This window comes from Lynx rufus, unplaced genomic scaffold, assembly GCF_022079265.1.
Source record: "Lynx rufus isolate CCGP_SWC_20201006 ecotype Redwood Valley unplaced genomic scaffold, mLynRuf1.p SCAF_25, whole genome shotgun sequence".
NCBI lineage: Eukaryota > Metazoa > Chordata > Mammalia > Carnivora > Felidae > Lynx > Lynx rufus.
In genome coordinates, this window is record NW_025814840.1 from 5,542,614 (window position 1) to 5,568,908 (window position 26,295).

Below are 26,295 nucleotides of genomic sequence, written 5' to 3' on the forward strand. Positions count from 1 at the left end.
ATATCTAAAGACCAGGATTCCATAAGTACATCTGTCGGCTTTCCCTCATTTTAGCCACAGTTGCATGTAATTCTAGGAAAGGGAATATAATTTATAATCTATAGCCATTAATAAATGTAATTCGTCGAATTCACTGCTGCTATTTATGCTGTTTCTAGCATTTGTGACTACAGAAGCAGTGAATGATGTCTCCCAACATTTCAGAATACTGGTGTCATTAATTTGTCAATAAGACCATGTCATTCGTTTGCCTCCTCTCTCTCTCTCTTCTTTCAAGAGACAGACCCTTTTCTAAAACTCTACTTTTCAACTGTCCTATTTTTTTTCTCTTCTTCGTCCTAAATGTGCCTTAGTGGTCTGCTCGATGCAGCCTCCCTGATGTAAGGTGACCCGCGTGTCTCCATGGTGTGTGACCACTATTTTCCTCTGTACAAAGAAATCTGAACATACGATGTCTAAGCATTACGTTAAGTGTGAGAGTTAAAAACAAGAGCGCGCATCAGTCTATTGGATGCAAAGGCTCTCTTTTAGATTCTAAACAACACTGAGCATTTTAAATAATGTCTGGACGTCCTCTGCTGAAGAGAGATTGGAAACTGTATAATGTTGTACAAATACCATTCCGACAGAATGCTAACACGCCCAACACCTCACTTGCATTGCAGAAACCTCCGTGTGCCTGAGGTGTGCATAATGCTTTAAGAGTGTGAAAAACACTTTCGTATTCATCATCCTGGTTTAAAAGCTAGAAAATACTCAACTTAGTTTAATAACCTACTGACGAATGATGCCTTTTGAACCTCCAAACATGAAATGTGCCGTTTCAAGTGTCTCTCTTTATCCAAGAATCGTATATATGTTATGCCACCTACATTTCTTTCTCCAGAGTGACAATTTCCATTTGAAACAGCTTAAATTAATAGCCTTCTCTGTTTGGCTTCTCCCCTCTGTGAAATAATTCAGAGCTTCTAGGCACTCTGTTTTTATAAGTAAGCAGCCACGAAAGATTAAAAAAGAATTCAGCACAATGAATTTTCTTGGCAAAATAATGTATTAGCTAAATGGTGCCTATTAAATCACCTGTGCCCCTGGCAGCTGGTTTAGGGCTATACAATAAATGACAAAATAAGCCTGTGTGAAGATTTTTCAATATTCTGCCATGTGGTTATGGATTTCAGAGCTTCTTCCTGTCAGTTTTATGCCGCATTTCTTTAAAAACCTGACAGGCAGCTGACAAGGCAGGGAGAAGTTAGAAGATGTGGCTGGTGGTGAAATGTAACACATATTTTTTTTTCCTTCAGGAGAATAAAACATTTAGTCTAAGTGCACAAAATCTGGGTTAGAACTTTGAGGAGTTCACGAACCATCTCCCTCGGTCGGACTGTCCGGCCCTGAGTCCGTCACCTGCTTGCTCTAAAACCGAGGGCGGGCTGTTGGGCCTGCCTGTGCCTCAGTTTTCTCATGCACGGAAAAATCCTCCCAAGGCTGTCGAGGGGTGGGAGGAGTATTTGGGACTGAGCAGGGCATTGTAGCTGCAATAGTAATGGTCTGGAATCACAGAGCTTTCTGGTAGGTTCTAGGGAGGAGAATTAGCATTTCTGAGTGTATGAAGAGACAACTAGAGTTGGATCAGGATATTTCCACTAAACCCTTGGTTCTCCAAACAGTATGGCGAACAAGCATCAACACTGACAATAGTTTTAACACACGGATGGAAATGGAAAGACTATGTAGAGAGGAAAGAGGAGAATATACACCCGCTGCCCCCTCGGTTTATCACGATCCTGGCCCTTCTGACACTGTTCATTAACGTGTTTGCTTCGGTCTTCACTGGAGACCCAAACTCTCTCCCTCAGGTCAACTCTTCCTGCAGGGGTTCCAGCTGGTTTTCTCGCTCGGGCCCCTGCTGCCACTGGGGGCCACCTCCTACACGGAGGGAAAGTGCGGTGTCTTCGGGAGGAAGTGGACACCGAACGCTCAGCTTTCAGGTCAGAGATCAGAACTGCCTTGCGGCCTCCGGAGGGAAACCAGAAACAAGGGGGCTTTGTTTTGTCTCCTACGGTGGTGTCCCCTCTAAACGCCCGGAACTGTCTTCTCCCCAGACCACAGGGAACAGACACTTGTACTGTGAAAGGAGGAGGTGAGAAAGTAACCTACACAGTGCATAGCAACTGTGGAAATGGAAAACAGGAAGACTTTTTGTAATTCCTATTTTTAAAGTTTATTATTTTCAGAGAGAGAAAGAGAGAGAGTGTGTGTGTGAACGGGGAGGGGCAGGAGAGGGGGAGGGACAGAACCCCAAGCAGGCTCCATGCTGTCAGTGCACAGTCTGACACAGGGCTTGATCCCACGAACTGCGAGATCATGACCTGAGCCGAAACCAAGGGTCGGACGCCCAACTGACTGAGACACCCAGGTGCCCTGAATTTTTTTTTTTAATGGGAGAAAGTATGTGAGTAAGAAATGTCATTTTAGGAAACAAAATCCTTATAGAATGTAACTAGTCAGTGAGCCCCACAACAGGACAGAATCAAGTAATCAGCACAGGCTGGACCCCACTGTCCCTGGTTCGCAGGCTCATACGATGCTCTCCTTGTGAACACAGTCTGATGGTCGAAGATAGACTTGGATTTGTATCACTTTTCTCCAAGTACAAGTAACATTTAAGCTTAGATCTGATACTTAATAGAAGTAAGAAATAAACCTGGTTGTGTTTTATCTACGCTCCACTTAAAAATTGTTCTTAAGTGATCATATGCTTTACGTGAAGGTTAGAGTTTAAGAACTCTGGCCGGAAAATAACAATACGGTGCTGGTTGAATCAATGGCCTGGCAACGATAGATTACCCGCCAAGGAGCAGGCTCGCCCCCGCCCCCCACTTCTAGATAGTGGGGTGAAGGGCTGGCAGAGTTACACCTGCTTTGAGTCAGATGCAATCACTTACCAGTATAACCCTGTGTCCTCAGCATATACAGGTGTGTGTGGCCACGAAGAGCCTAGCACAGGAAAGAGGTAGAACAGTCTTTTTCTGAGCAGTAAAGGAAAAAAAAAAAAAAACAAATCCTTTTTTATCCTCAGCCTCAGCAAGAGGGTCAGTGGGTAAACAGCAATTCTATTTTTGTTTCCTACACACCTCTGAGGAAACCCAACAAATCAAAAATGCATTCGGAAGCCGTGGGCTCCGATCCCGAGTTCTCTATCTCGCCTGACACGAGAGACACCCCTCGCAGGCAAGCCCTTCTTCCGCCACAAAGCTGAATCCGAGCACCATAAATCCTCAGCGGGAGAAGTTCCAGGAGAAAACTGATGACAGTTTCTAGTAAAACAAAACAAAAAGCAAAACAAAAAAGAAACAAAGAGAAACAAACAAACAAAAAGGGGCTACTGAAAGCAGGAACCCCATTTCGGATCACGTTTAAACCCCCCAGCTTGTCAAACTCGGGGGCTGCTCTCGACAGAGCACGTGCCTTAGGAGTATTTTCGCAAACGAGATGCTGAATCGCTTTTAGTTGCATAAAAGCATAAAAGTTTTCCTAAAAACTTTTCAGGCTGCTGCTGGTCTGAAAAGCGTCAGGTCTGTCTCCTTCCTGCCAGACACCTGTTCTCGGGGGATCTCTCAGAGCCTGGCCTCCCTGCAGGTGAGAATGAGGGCCCCAGCCGCTGCTCAATCCCAAGGCCTCGGCAGCAAAGCCCAGACCACTGAACGGGCAGGGAAACCTGGCATTTTCCTTTATTCTCCCTGCAGGCCTCAGCTGTTCTTTCCTGGACCCCTCGTGGGCGGCGGGCTAACACACACAATTCAATTTTCAGGGCTCACAAAAGACTGCACTCCGGAAGCATAGGTCATTTACACCTCCCTGTCTCCCTGCAGGTCTCTGTTTTGTCCCCAGGGCGGGGAGGGAACAGGCAAACACCTGGAAGTGAGTGAGATGGGGCTCTGGCATCGTGCGGCTCCCCGGGAAAGGATACACAGCCGCTGCAAGGTCAATGTCAGCTGATGGTGACAAAGAGGACAATGAACACAAGAACCGCCACCGTTTATCGTTACCCTTAAGCTGCCACGAAAAGAAGTCTCAGTATTTTTACCCGAGTGACAGAGGAGTTTGGTATTTTAAAAATGCATGCTCTCTTCACCTTCAGGAAAATCATACATTATGTATAGTGAGAGCTGGGCGAAGATCGTGAATTGGCAGCTAAACTTCCTTTACTATTTGATACCAGACTGTTTTTTCTGACTGTGGTCAATATTTAAAAGCTTACATGGACATTACTCATGGTGGGAACTAATATTTTATTTTTGCCGAGATAGAGGGGCCAACTTAGAAGAGTGAGGTAAAGTGCGTCTCTGGTGGCAGGCAGGTTCCGCGCTGGGAAAAGCCCATCCCCACCCCCCTCCCGAACAAGGCTGGGCCACCAAGAGCTGGCTGGAATCTGTGGTCAACCAGGGCAGATACTCAGCTGTGAGCAGGATGGCTGGACAAGTGTTTACAATAACTACAAATCTTAGGGCGCCCAGGTGGCTCAGTCAGTCGAGCGTCCAACTGTTGATTTCGGCTCAGGTCATGACCCCAGGGTCGTGGGATGGATGGAGCCCCACGTTGGGCTCCACGCTGAGCACGCAGCCTGCTTGGGATTCTCTCTCTTCTTCTCTCTCAAAATAAGTATTAAAATAACTGCAAATCTGAACCTGATGATAGACAGTGTCATGAGCCTCAAAGTGCCCCTATCCTGGACCTCTCTGTAGCCCAGCAGGTAAAGAAGGTTAACTCAAGGCACTGGAAGTGTCTGTAGGGTCCCTCCCCCCGCAACTGATGGCCGGGCCCCGGTATACAGCTGTGAGGTAGTTTGACTATCACCCCGGCCTCGATGCTTTTTCCGTATTGGACTGAATCACAGATGGACATCATAGTCGAGATGGGCCTTTGCTTTTCTCTCTCCTACGAAGCTGGAATCTGTACTCAGAGAAGCAAATCATTCTCTCTGGGCAAATCCGTAGCAAGTAAATAAAAACCCTCGGAAGAGTGCCTCACATGTCAGTGGACTAGGGAAAGAAATCAGAGATCTGGTTCTTGAAGCAGAGAAGATATAAAGATAGAAATGAGGAGTGGGGGGGGGGGGGAGAAGAGAGAGAGAGAGAGACAGACAGAGAGAGAGACAGAGAGACAGAGAGAGAGAGAGAGAATGGGAAGAGAGCATCCTAAAGGTGTCCCACCTATGCCTTCCTTCTTTTCTTAAAGGTGGCTGCCTTATGGGATGTCAGGGATTGAACTGGGTCCATTCTCTCCTCCCCTCAGCCCAATTCATATGTTGAAGCCCGAACCTCCCATGTTGGATATTTGGAGACACAGCCTTTGAAGAGGTGATTAAGGTAAATGAGGCTGGTAAGGGTGGGGCCCTGGGCCCACATGACTGGTCTTCATAAGAAGTGGAAAGCACACGAGGGGTTTGCACACATGAAGAAAAGGCCACGTGAGGACATGTGCGAGCCAAGTAGAGAGGCCACCAGGGAAAGCAAATGTGCCGGCACCTTGATCTTACATTTCCGGCCCCCAGAGCTGTGAGAAAATTTGGGCTTGTTTAAGCCACCCCATCTGGGGTATTTGGTGGTGGCAGCCGGAGCCTGAAGTGACAGTAGAGTATCGTTACAATACCACCCCCAACCCCTCACTTCCCACGGTTGGACACGGTGTCTGGAGTTGTACCAGGAGGTGCTAGGGATCGCATTCCTAGGAACACCAGATTTTACATTTTTATCTCATTTCTGACCCTGGAGAATAGACTTGTTTGATGGCAAAGCTGAACTGACATGCTGGGGCGCCTGGGGGGTCTGTCGGTTGGGCAACTGACTTCGGCTCAGGTCAGAATCTCACAGTTCTTGAGTTCGAGCCCCATGTCGGGCTCTGTGCTGACAGCTCGGAGCCTGGAGCCTGCTTTGGATTCTGTGTCTCCCAATATCTCTGCTCCTCCCCCCACTCATGCTCGCTCTTTCTCTCTCTCTCAAAAATAAACAAACATTAAAAAAAGTTAAAAAAGAAATAAATTAGCATGCCAACATAACGTTTCTCAAGGACCATTCAAATGTGATAATAAGCTCCAAGTTCATTCTGCCACACTAGCCTTTGTTGTTGTCTTCAACAATCTGAGGCCTCCTTCAAATATTTCCAGAAAGCCACTTTCCTGTAACCTGGCATAAATAGAGGCTCACTGGAGAGGCCAGCCGAGCCTCAGAAAGGGCCAGCTTCGGAAGCGAATTCGGAAGGTCAGACGTTTCTCTGAAGCTGGGTATTGGATTGTTCCGGTCACAGGAAGAAAGATTCGTGAGTTGTTCATCTTAAACAGGATATCTTTAGTCGGGACCTGGTTTCGGGGCTTGTACTTTTCCAGAGTCTTTGAGGATACTTCCTCCCTCTGTCCTTTCAGGTGACAGCCTGAAGCCAGAATGAGGGAGCCCCGCTTCTTGTCCAATTAGTTATGCTCCTCCCGGGTTTGAATGAATGGCCTGTGTCTGCCGGGGCACGCTCGAGAGGCGCAGCGCTAATGACATCCTGAATGTGACCGTAGGCTCAGACAGGTATCCTGTGTGCCAGCCCAGTGCACGGTCCTCCACGGTCAAAGTTCAGGCAGGCCCTTCTACCGAAGATGAAAAAATGGAATCTCAGCCAACTAAATATTTGAAGAGTACATTTCAGGGCTTAGTATAAGAACCCAGTGAGCGCCGCATGGATCACTCAAATTCTCAGTGAAGTGTCTGATGGGATTGAGCCTAGAACGCGCTCATGTTCAACTACAAATCCACCACCGGTTACAATGGCAACGCTATCCACGCAGAAGTTTTAATATCAGGAGACCTGGTTTCAGGCTGGAGCTCTCCCACTGACGAGCAACGCGTCCTTGAGCAACTCATTTATGGAATAGCAGTTTAAGGGCTTGAGTTCTTGAGTCAAATGATGTGAGCTCAAATTTTTAAAACAAGATAATTTGACAATGGACCATGAGTTCACCCAGTCCAACCCCTTCGAAGACACAAATGAGGAGACTAAAAAGTCTAAATGCAGAAGTTTTAATATCAAGAGACCTGGTTTCAGGCTGGAGCTCTCCCGCTGACGAGCGACGCGTCCTTGAGCAACTCATTTATGGAATAGCAGTTTAAGGGCTTGAGTTCTTGAGTTAAATGATGTGAGCTCAAATTTTTAAAACAAGATAATTTGACAACAGATCATGAGTTCACCCGGCCCAACCCCTTCGAAGACACAAATGAGGAGACTAAAAAGTAAATAGCAGTAGACTAAACTTGGGAGTCTCTTTGCACTTACGATGCTTTATCTACCACTACAAGTTCTATATAATAGATGTAGATTACTAATTGCTGTACACAGTGATAAAAATAAGCACACCCTATGTTCCACACGACGATCCACAGAGGTGACGGAATTCCCGTTTAACAGACACTGCAGCACCGAGGGGTAACTGTTCTCAGGCTCCACAATTACTTACTGAACCAGGCAGGCAACCCAAGCCTCCTGGACATCCAAGTCTGTGCTCTTAACCCTTCACCTCACTGCCTCTGCACGGGAAACTGGAATATGTAGACCCCATTACATGCTGGGCTGGCCAGTAACTGGGCATCCAACCCTGTCAAGTCTCCTGTCTTCCCTGGGCCTCATTTGCTTCATCTCTTAAACAACAGAAAAAAAGCACTGGTCCACACAATCCCCTCCAGGGAGAATGTTTGCTTCTCCCAAGCCTCTAATCCTGGGATGCTATATTCCCAGCAGCTCCAAATTCAGGGGATCTTCCTCTTCCTCTTGCCAATAAAAGCAACTCATCCCACGCATAAATAAATAGAATTTACCACGTATTCCTCTATATGTTGTTGTATATTAAATACATTTAGAGACTCAAGTGGGGCGCCTGCCTGGCTCTGTCAGTAGAGCATACAACTCTTGATCTCAGGGTCGTGAGTTCGAGCCCCACGTTGGGGACAAAATTACCTAAAATAAATAAAAGTTAAAAAAAATAATTGGGGAAGATGTCCCAGACAAACCTAATTTTGGGATTGAGAAATTCGGGTTCTCATTTTACGAAAAGTGCATTTATTACCTATCTAATTGGATGCTTTAAAAAAAAAATCCATTATGTGAGGTTTCACTACAGCCCTGCAAATAGAAAAAGGAAACATTTTCTCAACCGCTTTAGTTTTTAGACCTTATGGTCCATCTGTCACCACAGCACTGATTGTGATGTCAAAATTGCAATTAGTTACACTCAAGGATAATCAGGAAAAAGGCCAAGGTATTTGGAGTGCAGGCCTTGATAGCCCATGATTACTACACTGGTTGTGAAACAGGGATTTGCAAATCAGGAGACCTGGTCTCGGGCTATACCTCTGCCACTTACTCGCCACGAACCTCGGGAAGCTCGTCTAATGGAATAATTTAAGAGTGTGAGTTCTTGAGTCACAGGATGTGGGTTCGAATCCTGCCGCTGCCAGTTAACGTGGTCACAGCAGTGAACTTCCCTTAGCTGTAAATTGATAGCATGACCTGCCTGTACCAGGAAGGTGGTTGAAAGGAAATGTTTTTGAAAGGAAAATACTATGTCTTATTTAAGACATTGTATGTTATACAGCATTTATCAGAGGGCCTTCTTGCTGTTCAGTGCTCAGCGTTAGCTTTTATGAATGGCATCTGGATTTTAAATGAGGCTACCTTTATGTAAAGTTCTATGTTAACAGTCCCCTACGTTTCTACATCTTTAAAATCAGGATGCAAGTGTATGTACCTCACGTGATTGGTGTTCAAAACCTGATGTGGGAACCCAAAGAAAAGTGTTTTGTGAGCTAAAAGCATTACATTACTATTTGGCTAACATATGTAATCTGTTATTGTAAGATGATCTTGTATTAATTTTTAAATTTTTTTAATGTTAATTTAGTTTTTGAGAGACAGGGAGACAGGGCATGAGCAGGGAGGGGCAGAGAGAGAAGGAGACACAGAATCCGAAGCAGGCTCCAGGCCCTGAGCTGTCAGCACAGAGCCCCAACGCGGGGCTTGAATTCACAAACCTTTATGAGATGATGACCTGAGTCGAAGTCGGATGCTTAACTGACTGAGCCACCCGGGCGCCCCTCTTGTATTAATTTTTTAAAATATCCTCTGAGTGCTTGGAATCTATAAGGCACTGGAGTAGGCAATGTGAAGAATAAAAATCAGATACGGGTTCTGGGCTTACAAGGTACCAAAATCTCAGCAGAAGACACACAAGGTAGAAGATACTGGGTGCTCAGCCAGTACTTAAGAAGGAAGTCTCTGAAGTGAGCATTGAAGGACAGAAAGGATCTAGACATAGGAAGATGAGAAGGGACAGAGAAGAAGACATCCCCAACACACAACAGTGAGCAGAGCAGGGTGGGAGGCAAGGGAAGAGAATGAAGCCAGACTGCAGATGTTAAAGGCAGGAAGAGTAACTACCCCTCTTCCATTGAAAGATTATAGGGGATTAAAAAAGAGAGTCTGGAGAGGGTATGATGCTCAGTGAAATAAGTCAGACAGAGAAAGACAGATGCGATATGATTTTATGTGTGGAATCTAAAAAGCAAACAACAAGAACAACACAAGAGAAACAGATACAGATAGCAAAGTCGTGGGTGGGGGGTGGAGGCGGACAAAACGGGTGACGGGGATCTAGAGGCGCAAACTTCCAGCTACAAAATAAGGCACAGGGATGTAAAGCACAGCGGTAACTTTGGTAACAGATGCTAATCTGCTTTTCACGGTGAGCATTTCATAACATATGTAATTGTTGAAATACTATGTTGTACGTGTGCAACTAATATTAAATGCCTACTATACTTTGATTAAAAATAAAAATTTTAGGGGTGCCTGGGTGGCTCTGTCAGTTTGATTTCAGCTCAGGTCATGATCTCACGGTTCGTGGGATCAAGCCCTGAGTCAGGTTCTGTGCTGACAGTGCGGAGCCTGCTTGGGATCCTCCCTTTCCCTCTCTCTCTCTCTCTCTGTCCCACCCTGCTGGAGGGCACATGCATGCTCTCGCTCCCTCTCAAAAGAAATAAATATTTAAATAAAATACAAATGTTCAAAATCAGAGTCTGGGTGCAAAAGAGCTCGTGAAGAAGGAATGGACGCGAATGGTGTTCTTAAACCTCTACTGTTACTGTTACGTGTCCGTGTTTCAAAAAGAAGGAAGAAAGCCCACAGACTCACACATCCATCTAGTTTAGCCTCATAAATCTCATCTTCGAAATCTTTTAACAGTCTGTCCCAAAGACCATCTTTTATCATAATACTACCAACTATGTTTTAGTTTCCTCTGAAGGCTTCGAAAAGTGTTTTGACTATTTCTATCTGTTCATGCTTTGGCTCTCTTCCCTTCATCTTCTGTGTACACATACCCGATCATAACCCGTCCCTTAAACCCCAGCTCCATCAGGGCATCTCCCTCGATGATCTAGACCTTATCGATTCCTCTGCATGCTTCATTATGTATCTGTTTTATCAAACAGCAAGTACTGGGGACCTAAGAATAAAACAACAAGGTCCCCATTCCGGCTGGGGACATGGTTAACGCCATGGGTTTCCTCTTGTGTAAAATGAAAGGTTGTGCCTAAGGTCACTTCCCATTATTTATTCAACAAATAAAACGAGCACCCACCTGTGCTAAGCTCTATCTTAGGTGCTGAAGATACAATGAAGAAGACAATGTACATACGTATCTTTTTATGTATGTATGTATGTATCTATCTATCTATGATGGTCTCCCTTGAGTTCAGTGGTTCTCAAACTTTACCTTGCATCAGAATCACCTGGGGGAACTTACTAAAACCCAGATTTCTGTAAAGACACCCCATTCCCAAGAGAGTCTGGTGCAGCAGTTGTGGAGTAGGACCCCAAATTTTAGCATTTCCCACATGTTTCTGGGTGATGCTCATGCTTCTAGTCCAGGGACCACACTCAGAGAGCCTCTGTTCTAGTGGAATGTCTTTGTCTTTTTCACTGCTCTATTGCCAGTGCCTAGAATAAATATTGATGGAATTAAAGAATATAAGGCATTTTGTTAATTGACAAAGGGGAATCTAGCTCTTTCCTTGCATGATGTTATAGTTTAGAAGGAAAATAATAATTCTACTAAAAGGCAGAAGCTTTACTATCATCAGAAAGGGATAAGGGATGGTTTATATGCAAAGGCAAATGAACTCATTTCCAACCTAGAGGAAGGAGGAGGAAGGTCAGGGAGGACTTTGTGGAGGAATATATTTGATCTATTATTCCTTGGAGGGCCGGCCCATACACTTGTTTCAAAAACGCCAGTTATAATTAAAAAATATATTCTTAGTAACTCTCTTTGGAATCTGTCTTAATCTATGGTGAATCCTTTGTACTACTCTCCAAGTCTGCAGAATCTTCGCATTGTGATGTAAGTTTTGCTATTTGGAAATAGCTACATACCACATTTTTGCCAACTCTGGTCCGAAGGAGAGTTGATTTAGTTGCATAACTCTGTCCTTTGTCAAAAACAAGGTACACTTTTGAGTTAAGGTATCAGCTTTCCAGTATGACCTAGAAATGGAGCCCTGAAACAATTTCAGGATAGGAGCTTAAAAATCACATGGAACAATGGAAACCTCCATGGATTAAGTTTATCGTTTCTAAAGGTGATTAGTTTGAAGAACACCCCCATTTGTCCATATGTTCTGACGTGTTTGTTTAAGAGTTACTCTTAATATACATGGTATTTTGATTTACTGAAAGAATCAACACTTAACCATGCAAGATACCAGGCACATTTTTTCTTCGGAGTATATGCCATGCTATAAATATCTAAAGTTTAAGCATTATGGGAACAAAGAAAGCAGTATAAAATGGTAGTTCTTCCAAAGTACATCTGCGAAAACCATGTATACGTACCAGGAAATAACCACAGGTTTCTAACAGCTCTTAGTAATTCTGGGCCACTCAGCTAATAATAAATGTTGGTTTATGCGTCCTGGGCAGTGTGCTCGATCATACTGGTCCTTTATGAAGGGGATATATCGAACCATTCTTCTAGCTTGGAACAAAAAGACTAAGGAAAATGTGGAAGACCTATGACAGAAAGCATACACTTACAGTCATGGCTTCTCCCTGCTCGTTTGTCCCCAGACTCCCTCAGCCACTCTGCTCCCCCATTGTTTGAGCCCAGGGTATCTTTGCTGTGGGATCAACATGTACTAGCTATGCCAGGTCAGCATTCACACAGTAATAGGCTTTTTTGAAAGACCTCCCGTATCTCATACAGAGAGGTACCTGATGAGCAACAAAACAAAAGCACCTCAAGTCCAGTTGTTCAGATCAACGATTCTTAAAAGGGGCTCCCAACACCAGGGACCTCAGCAGAAGCTGAGAACCAGTTAGAAATGCAACCTCTCCAGTCCCACCCCAGAAACACTGAGTATGTTCAGAGGAGGGGGTGAGGCCCAGCCACCTGACTTAACGGGCCATGGGTCCAGGTGGTTCTGATGCATGCTATGCGGTGAGAGCCCTTAAGACATTGGCAACAGCAGTAAGGAAACCGGCAGACGAGCCATGAAACTGCTCATAAACTTGACAATTTATTCTAACAACCTCTTACCATCCTGATTACTACATGTAATACACACACACTTCTCCGCCCCAACCCTGCTTCACCTCCTATAAAAGAATCACAGGGAAAAACCAACCATTACTAGCAGGCGGCTGTTCTGTTTCTTTGACGAGGAGTGAGGGAGGCAGAGAAACTCAAAGACTCCATACAAATCCGCTGTTTGCTCCTCTTGCTGCTTGCGTTCCTGCCAGGACCGGCACCCCCACATCACACACGCTGCACGGTGCACACAGTGTGTGTCCTCCTTGTAAGGAACACGGAGTCAATGACTGCTCTACAATAGAAAACGTCCCAGGAAGGACCAGGAGAGAAGCCATCACAGGGCAATTCCAGACCACGGAGCTGGACGTCCGTCCCCACGCGGGGACCCTGGCTCCAAGGAGTAACACGCGGGCCTTCGTCTTTGTTCTGACCAGTTCCTGGATGCCACACCCCAAACAAAGACGAGACCCCTACTCCTTTCTGAGTCTCCCAGGGGCTCCGTCTGTACCTGCTTTCTCTGTACCTCCGGTAACCTCTGCTCTCACCTCCTGCTGGGTCATGTTTGATTTCCATCCTATATGAAGCCAAGGACCCTCTTGGCTGGTCTTGGGAACGCCCTCTGGGTCCTTGGACCCAGCGTGACATCATCAGCAAGATTTTATTGAGTGATATAAATACACTTGGTCACTTGCAGATACGAGTTATCATGTGTTTAGTGAATAGCTATGTTCAAGCACATACAGGCCATCTCCATGAGAATGCCAAATTTTAACTAGAAATACTTGATGTTTTGTTTACACCTAATAAAATGTCATTGCAAAGGTAGATTTTACACCCAAGTTGTTGCACACATACTAAAAAGTTTTCAACAGCCTAACTGGATATCAGTTTTTATATTTAAATGTAAAATAAGTAAAACTGTATTTTAAAAAAGGGGGGGAGGGGGAACCACAGGCCTAAAATGGTGTCTCTTAGACCGACTTTCCAAACCCGGGTAATAATCTAATTGCAATTTCAGCCTCCCCAAGAAGGCAGCCCTAGGAAACTGGGTCAGCCAGGAAATTTTCCTTCCCGTCAGCACCAGGGAGTCTGTCCCCTGGGTCCTCTCCCTCCGCCAAAGAGAGATGAGGCCATCTGCACCAGGAGACCCTAGGATACAGCCCTGTCTGGAACAATCCCTTTCTTTGGCATCAGCTTTCTTGACCCAGCCTCCTTCCGTAAAGAAAAAACCTGTACATCTCCTGGGAGGTGCCTCCTTGCTACAAGGGATGTCGCACAGGAACTAGGGCAGACCAACCTGGTTAAGAATGCTGTGGCTTTTAGGGGGGCCTGGCTGGCTTGGTCGGGAGAGCCGACACTCCCCGCCCCTTGAGCTCCAGTTGGAGCCCCACGCTGGCTGTAGACATTACTTTAAAAAAGAAAAGGACATTCCAGCTTTGCTCTTTCCCGACCGCTTAGCAAACGGCCTAGCCCGGCCCCAGCTCCCCGCCTAACACCTGTTAAACGCCGCAGGCACAGCGGCAGCAGGGACGGCCACTCGGCCTCGCCCTGCACCGGGGAGGGGGTGCAATCGTCGCCAGCCGTCTGCAGCAATCGGAAGCGATCCGAAAGCCTGCAGCGGGAGAGGAGCTGAAATGACTCATTTGCGCTCTGCAGCCCCGAGCCGCGCTGGCTCACGAATCGCGCCTGTTCGTGTGGGTTAACACCGCTAAGGAAGAGGGCGGCCCACGCGGGGTCGCCGCCCGCGGCCGCAGAGGCGCCTGGAAGCCCCTGCCCCCGCGACAGCGGGGCCTCGGCAGCTATTCTCCCCAAATGTTTTCCAAAACGGGGCTGTGGCTGTTGTCGTTCAAGGAGCAAATCCCCAACTGCTCGGAAACGCCTACGCTGTTACCCCGCAGTCCCGGGTAGGGTTTTAAACAGGGCTTAAATAAAGCGGAGGAAGGACGGTCGGCTACCTGCCACGCTAACAGCAGAACAGAGGAGCCGCCGCCCAGACCCGTTTACGGTTGGCGGTTTCCCGCCGGGCAAACGGAAGCAAAGCCGCCCCTGACGTCACGGGAGGTGGCCGCTCCCGGTTACCATGGTGAAGCCCGAGCGGCCATCTTGACTGTGGTCAGCCTGCACCGGCCGCGGGAAGTCTTCACGATGAGACACGAGAAGGGAGTCGTCCCTCTCGGAAATAAGGAACTGGCAGAATCACGAAAGACCAGAGGCACAAAGCATTAGCTAATGTAGGTAGGGGAGCAGAGACGCGGTGCGGCGTCCGCGGCTTTAGCGGAACGATTCGATCGGGCCCGCGGAGGGTTCCGCTCCGGAGCCCTAGAGCCGCTTCCGGTGCCCAGCGGAAGCGTGGGTCGCCAGAGGACGACTCTTGGAAAGAATCGGCCCTCCGCTGGGCGCCCAACCGGAATCATGTCGAGTTTGGCGGTGAGAGACCCGGCGATGGATCGGTCACTGCGTTCCGTGTTCGTGGGGAACATTCCGTATGAGGCAACCGAGGAGCAGCTGAAGGACATTTTCTCGGAGGTCGGTTCTGTGGTCAGTTTCCGGCTGGTGTACGACCGGGAGACGGGCAAGCCCAAGGGCTATGGCTTCTGCGAGTACCAGGACCAGGAGACCGCGCTGAGCGCCATGCGCAACCTCAACGGGCGCGAGTTCAGCGGCCGGGCGCTGCGGGTGGACAACGCGGCCAGCGAGAAGAACAAGGAGGAGCTCAAGAGCCTGGGGCCCGCGGCGCCCATCATCGACTCGCCCTACGGGGACCCCATCGACCCGGAAGACGCCCCCGAGTCCATCACCAGGGCGGTCGCCAGTCTGCCCCCCGAGCAGATGTTCGAGCTCATGAAGCAGATGAAGCTGTGCGTGCAGAACAGCCACCAGGAAGCGCGAAATATGCTGCTTCAGAACCCCCAGCTGGCCTATGCGCTGCTGCAGGCCCAGGTGGTGATGAGAATAATGGACCCGGAGATCGCTCTGAAAATCCTGCACCGCAAGATCCACGTCACCCCGCTCATCCCGGGCAAATCTCAGCCCGTGTCCGGCCCCGGCCCCGGCCCGGGGCTGTGCCCGGGACCCAGTGTCCTGCTGAACCAGCAGAACCCGCCAGCCCCTCAGCCGCAGCATATGGCCAGACGGCCAGTGAAAGACATTCCTCCTCTGATGCAGACCCCTATCCAGGGCGGGATCCCAGCCCCGGGGCCGATGCCAGCTGCGGTTCCCGGACCCGGGCCTGGTTCCCTGACTCCCGGGGGAGGAATGCAGCCCCAGGTTGGGATGCCGGGCGTCGGCCCAGTGCCTTTAGAGCGGGGACAGGTGCAGATGTCGGATCCCCGAGCTCCTCTACCTCGTGGACCCATGACTGCCGGTGGCCTGCCTCCTCGAGGGCTGTTAGGAGATGCTCCAAACGACCCCCGTGGAGGGACTTTGCTTTCAGTCACTGGGGAGGTAGAGCCCAGAGGCTATCTTGGCCCACCTCATCAGGGCCCCCCCATGCACCACGCCTCTGGTCACGACGGCCGGGGCCCTTCCTCCCATGAGATGAGGGGAGGGCCATTAGCAGATCCCAGACTGCTAATTGGAGAGCCCAGAGGACCCATGATAGATCAAAGGGGTCTCCCAATGGATGGTAGAGGAAGTCGAGATTCTCGAGGGATGGAGACTCGAGCCATGGAGACGGAAGTCTTGGAGACCCGAGTAATGGAGAGAAGAGGAATGGAGACCTGTGCAATGGAAACCAGAGGGATGGAAGCGAGAGGCATGGATGGAAGAGGAATGGAGCTAAGGGGCCCTGGCCCCAGCTCCAGAGGCCCTATGACTGGTGGAATCCAGGGTCCTGGTCCCATTAATATGGGGGCAGGTGGTCCTCAGGGACCCAGACAGGTCTCGAGCATTTCAGGGGTGGGAAATCCTGGAGCGGGCATGCAGGGGGCAGGCATACAAGGAACGGGCATGCAGGGGGCGGGCATACAAGGAACAGGCATGCAGGGGGCGGGCATACAAGGAGCGGGCATGCAGGGGGCGGGCATACAAGGAGCGGGCATGCAGGGGGCGGGCATACAAGGAGCGGGCATGCAGGGGGCGGGTAAGCAAGGTGGAGGCCAGCCGAGCAGTTTTAGCCCTGGGCAGAGCCAGGTAACTCCACAGGATCAAGAGAAGGCAGCTCTGATCATGCAGGTTCTCCAACTGACTGCAGATCAGATCGCCATGCTGCCTCCTGAGCAAAGGCAGAGCATCCTGATTTTAAAGGAACAAATTCAGAAATCTACTGGAGCTTCTTGAAAGGTCTTAGACAGGGTTTGGCAGTATTCTCAAAGTTTTTGTGTAGCATGGAGAATGGGTGCAAAAAGCTGACCGCTGCATCCCCACACTTGAATGATTAGGGTTTCCCTCCCAGAACCTTATTTCATCTTGCTGTCTTTGTATTTTTCTCTGTTTTCCTTTTTATTTTAATGGGGGTGGGGGTTGGGGGGAGTGGGTCTGTTCACTTTTATTCACTGTAAATATACAAAAATAACTCTGGACATGGTTATATTATACCAAATACGATTACAAAGAATAAGCAATATTAAAAGTGTCTACGGTATGTTAACTACATTTTTTAAATATTGAGTAAAACAATGTGACCACTGCACATAATACTAAAATATGACTTGTTAAGCTGGTAATGTACTAAGATAGTTTAAGATTCTTGGTTGTGTAAGAAAATAAAGAAGTTTACCTCAAAATTAGAAGATACATTTTTTGGCAAGCCGTTTAAAATACGAAATCCTATTTTGGGGTCAGTAAGAATGCTGTCCTAGGTTAAACACTGTGAGAGTGTTTTGGAGTATTTCAAAATGTTAGTGCTAACAGGGTAAGTCTCAACTTGCGGTATTAGAATTGTTTTTTTCCTAAAGCTATGCTACCTGAAAAATCCAGGAATGTACCTGGTGTGGCGTTGCATCATCTAACCGGAGATGAGCAATATTGTGGCCTGGCCTGGAGAGTGATGACTTTGCTGGGACAGTTCTGGGATCAGCCCGGTTACCGAAGTCGGCTCCGATTAGACTCCGTATCTCTCAGTACCTTCCCGTTTCTCCCTAGTTTTCAAGCCCTGAATATGAATCTAAGTAATCCTCTCCCATCCTTTCTAAAAATCAGTGTCTAGGGACCAGGTGATCTGGGTGAGTTGTACACATCCGTTGGACTTCTCATAAATAGAGAGCTTCGTGCAGTCAAGTTCTCAGTTTCCTGGTGACTAGTTTCCATATACAGATGGCATCCATGTGGTCAGCCAGGATGGGGACTTCACAGTCTTAGTCTCTCCAATGTTTAACATGCCTTTTAGTTTTCTTACTTACAGATCTACTTATCTATCCCCGTGTTATTGGAATAATTGTGATATCTTATAGCCTGAATTCTGTGCTCGGCTAGTTATTAACTCACTTTTTAGTTTTTAAAAGTAACAAAGCTATTTAGTCCAATACACATACCCAGGAGAGAGATTTAAAAATCACTAGGAAGGTGGGGCTTACCACATTTTGTTTAGAGCTATTACCTAGTTTATTTTTACGCCTTGAGGATGTGGATACATAAAAATTTGTGTCATAGACCGAATAATAATTAAGAGAAGCACAAACACCCAAATGTGTTTGGTCACATAACCAGGTGGTCTTAACTCCGGAGAAGAAAACCAATGTCAAGTAATAGAGGAAAAAATAGCATTTAATACAAGGAGAGAGCTGAGATTTGGAAACTGAATTTTTCCTCTTATAAGGTTTTTGTGTCTTACACGGGTGCCTCACTCTTTTTTACAAAGGTTTCTTCCTTGTGCTATTTCCTGTCTATTCGTTTTTTATTTTTCATACTGTTCCCTTTCCCCTGTTTTCTCTATGCTTCCTCCATATTGGAGAGGACAACTCTCCCTTCCATATATGCGAGTTCTGGTTAATACTCATTCACAGAGTTGGCTTGATTGCTTGGAAGTTAAAAATACTTTATCCCAAACCTTTCACTGAAGGGCTCTCCCTGAAAACTTAGATGTTTCACTCTCTGTTGTAGTTAAACTTGCATCGTTCAATGCAGACTGAATAAAAGGGATGTAAAATTAAGGATGACTTTAGTATCTGATTTTTAATGAATGAATTACCCAAAAGAAATCTATTTTGAGAAATCCATGGGTCTGAATACCTTTTTCCCCCTTTAAATGAAAAAGGCAAACAAAAACAGCAACAAAAAATTTGCAGGCATGGATGGAAATCCCTTTCTTTGATCCACTATCTGTATAGTTACATGGCTGAAATAACAAGACATTATTCCATGGTTGGTATCAGCAACATCTTGGTGCATGCCCACATACTGGGCTTCCTTCCGCTTATGTTCCCCACAGAGAACCATACTCAGCATCCCAGGAAGACCTTTATAGGTACCATCGTAACTGACGGCACATGTTACATTGCAGTGCTTGATTTTACTTTGCCCTCTACCCACCCCCACCCCCCACCCCGCCCTTTTAATGGACCAGGAACTCTAAAGAGGGACCATCATTTCTGTATTCGCTACACCAAAACCAGGTGCGAAGGAAGGACAAAACGTTCTTACCAGTCTTGGGGAGGTGGGGGAATCCCATTAAGAGCACATAAAGTTCCCCGAAAACATTTAGATTCCACACAGATGAGCTGTAACAACTAGTTACATTAGAAAATAAATTAGTAATAGGTAATAGAAACAATCTCCTTTGCTCTGATAAGGTAGGTTCTCCTCACCCAGTTCTCTCACTATTGATGGATGGAGGCTCCTTTCATTTGATGGTGATGCAAGCAACACGTGTCTGCTACAATCAGAATCCCAGCTGTTTTACTCCATACCCACTGGTTACAACCCTTAACATCCTGCATTTCCCCAAATATGGATAGGCTATAAATGCAATCACAAACTCATTCATTATAACAATGCTTAAAGATGGTGGGGTGAAACCCTGATTTGTAAATACCTTTTTAGGGCTTATTCCTTTTGAGCAGTTTGTTTGTTGGGAATATGAAATGGGCAACTTTAATCAGTGTCTGCCTATTAGCCATTCCCCTCTTACATTACTGATGACTAATATCAAGATGTGTTTTAATGTCTGCTGATGTTCCAGGACTTCTCTTTTTTTTTTTTTAAATGTTCATTTATCTTTGAGAGAGAAAGAGAGAGAGCACAAGCAGGGGAGGGGCAAAGAGAAAGGGAGACACAGAAATCTGAAGCAGGCTCCAGGCTCTGAGCTGTCAGCACAGAGCCCAATGCGGGGCTTGAACTCAAGAAACATGAGATCATGACCTGAGCTGAAGTCGGACTGTTAACCGACTGAGCCACCCAGGCTCCCCAGGACTCCTAATTTTAAGAGTTATTTGATAAGATACAAGCCAATGTGAAACCCAGGTGAAGGTAAGCTAATCTAATAAAGATCATGTATGATTTCTGAGCTACTCTTTTCAGAATTCTAATGGTAAAAAAGCTTAAAAACAACAACAAAACAAACCAAAAGCCTTAATATCTCAATTTGCAAAGCTGATTGCTTTCCCATGTTCTGATGGGACACTGACTAAGAACAGGGACCCCAATTTCCTATGGTGTGTCCGGCCTTCCTCTCAGGACTGATGGAGTGTAAGGGTAATTATATGCAGCACCCTACCGCGCCAGGGAAAAGTGAGTTATCAGTTACATCTCAGTCTGCTCACAATATATCAGCCTCTTGCGGCTTTATATCGTCAGCTAATGTCTAGACAGACTTCTGGTTGACTTGCTCTCATCAGTCTCTGGTCAAGAATGGTCTACAGTCAAGAACTACTGCATTTTAAGGCAATTACTATACTTAAAAGTGTATAATTAATATTAACTTTAACAGTATGAATATTATTATATTGGTATGTATTTTGCTAATACGTTCCATACATATGCATACTGCAAATCTTCACTACATCTTTTAATATTTTCATTGGCTTTTATGCACCTTCAAACAAACATTTACTCCTTTGGTGGAAAATTGAGCATTACAAATATTCACATTACAAACTGCCTTTTACATAAGGTGTTAACTAGCCTGTTTCTTCTTTTTAAAATGTTGTTTGTTTATTTATGAGAGAGAGAGAGAGAGAGAGAGCGAGCGAGCGAGCACATGCAAGCAGGGGAGGGGCAGAGAGAAAGAGGGAGACACAGGATCCGAAGCGGGCTCCAGGCTCTGAGCTGTCAGCGCAGAGCCTGATGTGGGGCTTGAAACTCACGAACTGTGAGATCATGACCTGAGCCGAAGTCGGACGCTTAACCAAATGATCCACCCGGGTGCCCCTAGCATGTTTCTTCTTGATATTTTTCTACCTCAGTATAAACCTCATGTCAGTAAAGGGCCTATATTGCGTCAAAGGTGACATTAGGGTAGCACTGTCAAAAATAACAAACTCCATGATTATTAAATACTGTACATAAAAATACTGAAGTATTATCCTAGAAAAACAAGTTGAAATATTCCGGTTAAGGACAATTCTTGATAAATAGGAGTTAATTTAGGTGCCAAAGGTAGGTAACTAATTATCAAAGACTTAGAATAAAATACACAACATTTTCAGCCATAATTGCTTTTATGTGATTCAGTATATATTAACTCTGCAGACACTGGAAATCAATCCCATATGTCCTGAAGGTTGGTCCTTTAAAAAAAGCAAATCGGGGGGCTCCTGGGTGGCTTGGGGTGCCTGGGTGGCTCAGTCAGCTGAGCATCTGACTCTGGCTCAGGTCATGATCTCTCAGTTTGTGAGTTCGAGCCCCTCGTCGGGCTCTGTGCTGACAGCTCAGAGCCTGGAGCCTGCTTCGGATTCTGGGTCTCCCTCTCTCTCTGCCCCTCCCCTGCTCACATTCTGTCTCTCTCTGTCTCTCTATCTCTGTCAAAAATAAATAAACGTGAAAAAAAATTTTAACAAAAAAATAAATAAAGCTAATTGGTTTGATGACTTATTTGTCTATCATGAAAGTACAGTGGATTATCTCTTGGGCAGCAAGCCATGAAATCAGCAGTTACCCCGCACAATTATTTTGTCTCTTCACTTAATTAGCTGTTTTAATCAAAACTCTGCCTCCTTCCATTACTAATATTATTCAGTAATTCTGTTGCAAAAGTCTGAGCCACTTCTGTGTACCTTCCCGCCTTTGCTCCACTCACCTTGCTGCCTGGAGTGAACATGTGGCCAACTGCGTGTTTATAAATCTATCTCTTTACCCCCGGACACTGCACAGAACACAGAACACCTGCTATAACTCAGTCGCCGACTTCCTTTGCCTTAATGTTCACTTTTGATAACATTCAAAGCACGGACCACATTAACAATCATATATTTGGGTTAATAATGTGATGAAATGGCCTCATTGAGGCCTGTTTGGTGCATTAACATCCACAAAATCACACTCTATGTCCCAAACATCACCCTTTTTCACATGTTAAGTAATACAGTGACATAAAGAAGAAGGGATTCAAGCATTTCCAGATGCAAACCTGGCTCTATGAGCATAAACACAACCACCGCCTATTACTAGGATATAATTCCTGTCTTAAGATAAGCCTATACCCAAAATGTTTTTATATTTCTGTGCATGCCAATTCACAGAGAAAAAGATCCTTGTCTATTTTAAAGAAGAGACAAATGACACTGTTGAAATCTCTAGAAGCAACTACTTTTGCCCTTCCTGCCATCAATGTCAGTTTTGTCCTTCAGAGGCTCTAAATATCTTTGGACAAGGGACCCCCATCTGTGACCTGTGGGCCAATGGAGCCTGCAGATATTTTGTGGGTGACCTGCCCAACATCTCAAAATGTTGAATTTGAGTGCATTTACGTGCAACATGTATTCTCCAACGTGGCCACGGGCCCAGCCTCAGGTGTGATTCACACAATGGCTTGCCAGGCCCCGTAATGCTCTGAGCTTACCATTCCTGTTATACTCTGCAAAAACAGAGCTTGAGATTCAATTGAAATTGTTAGTGTCGAGCTTGACAAACGTGAACTAGAAAAACGGTTGAGCCACCGGTTCGGCAAGTAAAATTCTGCAAAATCAACCAACCAACCAACCAACCAACCAACCAACCAACAAACCAAACATATGAACATACAGAACAACAAAAAAAGGTATGGCACTTTTCAATTCCTAGCTTTTCATGAAGTATACGGAGCAGAAAAATATCCTAGAATACTAATCCGCTGTCTACCTTTCTCCCACAACTCTTTTGCATTTTTCACAAATATTAAGCCAAAAGAGCAACATGTTTTTCAATCCAAAAATCTATAAAATGAGAACTATATATATAATATTAAATGCCAACAGCTCTGGAATGGACTTACGTATAGCATACTTGGTAAAAACAAAGTTCTTTAATTTATCTGTTATTAATTGAAAAGAATCCACCATGTAATGTCCACAGAGAAGCCACACTGATTAAAAAAGTGATAACAAAAAGTCAGATCATGCCATTCCCTTGTTTAAAGCCTCTTGTGAGTCGCTTTGCTCTTAGAATAAAATCCCACATCCTTACCATGTACCAGAAAGCCCCAAGCCAATCTCACGTGCTAACTTTGGGCCCCTGGCTCACTGCTGTGACTCCTTTGGGCCTAGCATCGCTTCCTTGAATTCATGGGCTCATTTTCATCTCTCAGCTTTATACTTGGCAGTTCTCTTACCCCACTCTTTCCCCAGGCTTCTGAGTGGCTAGTTCATTCTCTTTCCCGAGGCTTTAACTTCCATATCACTTTACTCAGGGAGGCTTTTCTTGAACACCCCAGTTCAAATGTTCTCCCCATTCTCTCGTCTCCTTGCCTTACTTGGTTTTTTTTTTTTTTAATTTTTTTTAATGTTTGTTTTTTGAGAAAGAGAAAGAGAGTGAGCATGAGTGGGGAGGGGCAGAGAGAGAGGGAGACACAGAATCCGAAGCAGGCTCCAGGCTCCGAGCTGTCAGCACAGAGCCCGATACAGGGATCCAACCTATGAGCCGTGAGACCACGACCTGAGCCGAAGTCGGACGCTTAACCAACTGAGTCACCCAGGCACCCCTCTTACTTGTTTTTAAACAATGGCTCTCTTAGCTGAGCACCACTTACCACCAATCCCTGCCTTCCAATCCTTTTGCCAAACATGGTTATATACCTGAGACAAACTTGCTGGTTACCATTCAAGAGTTACTCTTCATTACGGCCATGTTACATTTATGGTGTCGATTGTGTCTGTTCCCAAATTTATGCTGGTTGCACTCCTGCTATAATATACAGATAAGGCTATAGGCATAGGCAGAGTTGTATAGATATAGGTATGTAACACGTGTGTATAATATGGAATATGATGGCAAAAAATAAAAGGCTGTTTCTATGAAATCTGTTGAGGTAGGAAAGTCACTCTACCTACAGCGAGCTTACAATTCCTGTTATACTGTGCAAAAACAGAGCTTTTGATTCAATTGAAATTTTGTGTCTAGCTTGACAAATGTGAACTAGAAAAACAGTTGAGCCACCAGTTCAGCAAGTAAAATTCTGCAGAATCGATCAACCAACCAAACATATGAACATGCAGAACAACAAAAAAAGGTATGGCACTTTTTAAATTCCTAGCTTTTCATGAAGTGTAACGGTCCATCCCTGCTGTTTTTCTGTGAGGCCCCGTATACTCATGTTCTGTATGTTGCCTCTAAATAAACTAAAGAAGCTCCGTTCCCACTTCGAAGGGGAGGCAAGTAATCATTCTCTGAGTTTTGCCTATGCTCCAAACACCTGGTAATGTCCAAAAAGAGCCAGATCCTGAACACGTTACGGGACGTTAGCTTTGAACAAACCTTGGCTGAAGCCAGCATCGATACCCCTGCCTCGGGTAACTTATGGAATAACCTTTATTATTCACCTGGTCCTCGCTTCTGATGGGACCTTACCCTGGGTTCCTGGAGGGACACGTACCCTAGACCTCTTCCCATACAAACCCCTAGCCCCAAGCAACGGCGAGACTCATTTTCCTTTCCTCTCCAGATCTCCCGGACACTCTGTCTGCTATTTTGTGTCACTTACACTATTCAACAAACCATTTCCACCTCCTCTGGTTTACATTTGATTTCTGTCCTGCACTGACTGGTCCAACAGGGTCTTCCCCTGGGTTCTTGGACCCCGCCTGCCTGCATCACTGTGATGCATACACGTCCATCACGTCAGCTGTGTTTGTTCATAAAGCAGCTTGTGCCAATTGCACTCATTTTTGTAATGTATGTAAAGACAGACATAGATACATTACTTACGTCAATGTCAAAAACATTATTTCTGTGAAAACTAGGGAGAATGTCTTTAAAAGATTTGACAAAGATAAGTGGTTGAAAAGGGATTATTAAATTTGATGGGGGCAAGATGATTGAAAAAATACTTGAAAAAAAAATCTTTGAGATTTACATTTAGGTCCTCAAAGTACTTTGCAACCCTTGGTTGCAACCCTTGTCTCAACCCTTGGTACACTTGAAAGAAAGGTTGAAACTGATCATCGTAGACAAAGCATTACATCAAAACCTTCAGTTTTCTTGCATTAGTTTCTTAGGTACTGGAGGGAGAAAGATCCTTGAGGAACTGTAATCTGAAGTTTGGTATCACAGTTGTTTTTCTTCCAACTCCGCAGGGCTTGCCCGGGAAACATACCAACAGGCCCCCATTCTAGACCTCCTCCTTCTGCCCTTGCCTGCTGTTACATGCTCAAGGACACGGAGTGCGCTTTCAACTCTTGCTAACGGTGGGTCGCCTGGGTGGCTCAGTTGGTTAAGCTTCCAACTCTTGGTTTCGGTTCAAGTCATGATCTCACTCACGGTTCATGAGATCCAGCCCCACGCTGTTAGCACAGAGCCTGCTTGGGATTCTCTCTCTCACTTTCACGGGCTCTCTCTCTCAAAGTAAATAAATAGACTTTAAAAGATAAATAAACAAAATAAACTCTTGCTACTGAAAACATGGTCCTTGGACCCACAGCATCAGCATCACTGGGAAGCCTACTAGAAATGCAGAATGCGGGGCGCCTGGGTGGCGCAGTCGGTTGGGCGTCCGACTTCAGCCAGGTCACGATCTCGCGGTCCGTGGGTTCGAGCCCCGCGTCGGGCTCTGGGCTGATGGCTCGGAGCCTGGAGCCTGTTTCCGGTTCTGTGTCTCCCTCTCTCTCTGCCCCTCCCCCGTTCATGCTCTGTCTCTCTCTGTCCCAAAAATAAATAAAGGTTGAAAAAAAAAAAAAAAAAAAAAAGAAATGCAGAATGTGAAGCCCACCCCAGACTAGCCGCATCGGAATCTGCATTTAATAAGATCTGCAGGTGATTCACATACAAACAAACGTTTGAGAAGCATTGCTTAAGCCTAATTCTAAAATACATAAAACTGGGAGAAAAAAGGAATTTAACAATATTATGACGAATAGAAAGGATTGAACATGGCGGGAGGATGTTACCAAACCTTATTATTATTTTTTTAAATTTCTATTTAAATTCCAGGGAGTGAACATACAGTGTAATATTAGTCTCAGGTGTACAACACAGTAATTCAACACTTCCAGACATCACCCTGTGCTCATCATGACAAGGGCATTCCTTAATCTCCATCACGGATTTCAACTATCCCCCACCCAACTCCCCTCTGGTGACCATCAGTGTGTTCTCTGTAATTAGGAGTC

At 45.8% G+C, this 26,295-nt stretch overlaps 2 protein-coding genes across 2 annotated transcripts in view; one reads left to right on the forward strand and one right to left on the reverse strand.

Moving 5' to 3' along the window:
• PRKG1 (protein kinase cGMP-dependent 1) overlaps window positions 1–26,295 on the reverse strand; it is a 1,154,193-nt gene that overhangs the window by 538,366 nt on the left and 589,532 nt on the right. The gene's annotated exons all lie outside the window — the stretch shown is intronic.
• On the forward strand, window positions 14,766–17,346 carry CSTF2T (cleavage stimulation factor subunit 2 tau variant). The gene has a single exon (XM_047088579.1). The coding sequence runs from the start codon at window positions 15,035–15,037 to the stop codon at window positions 16,898–16,900; it is 1,866 nt and encodes a 621-aa protein (XP_046944535.1). The 5' UTR covers window positions 14,766–15,034; the 3' UTR covers window positions 16,901–17,346.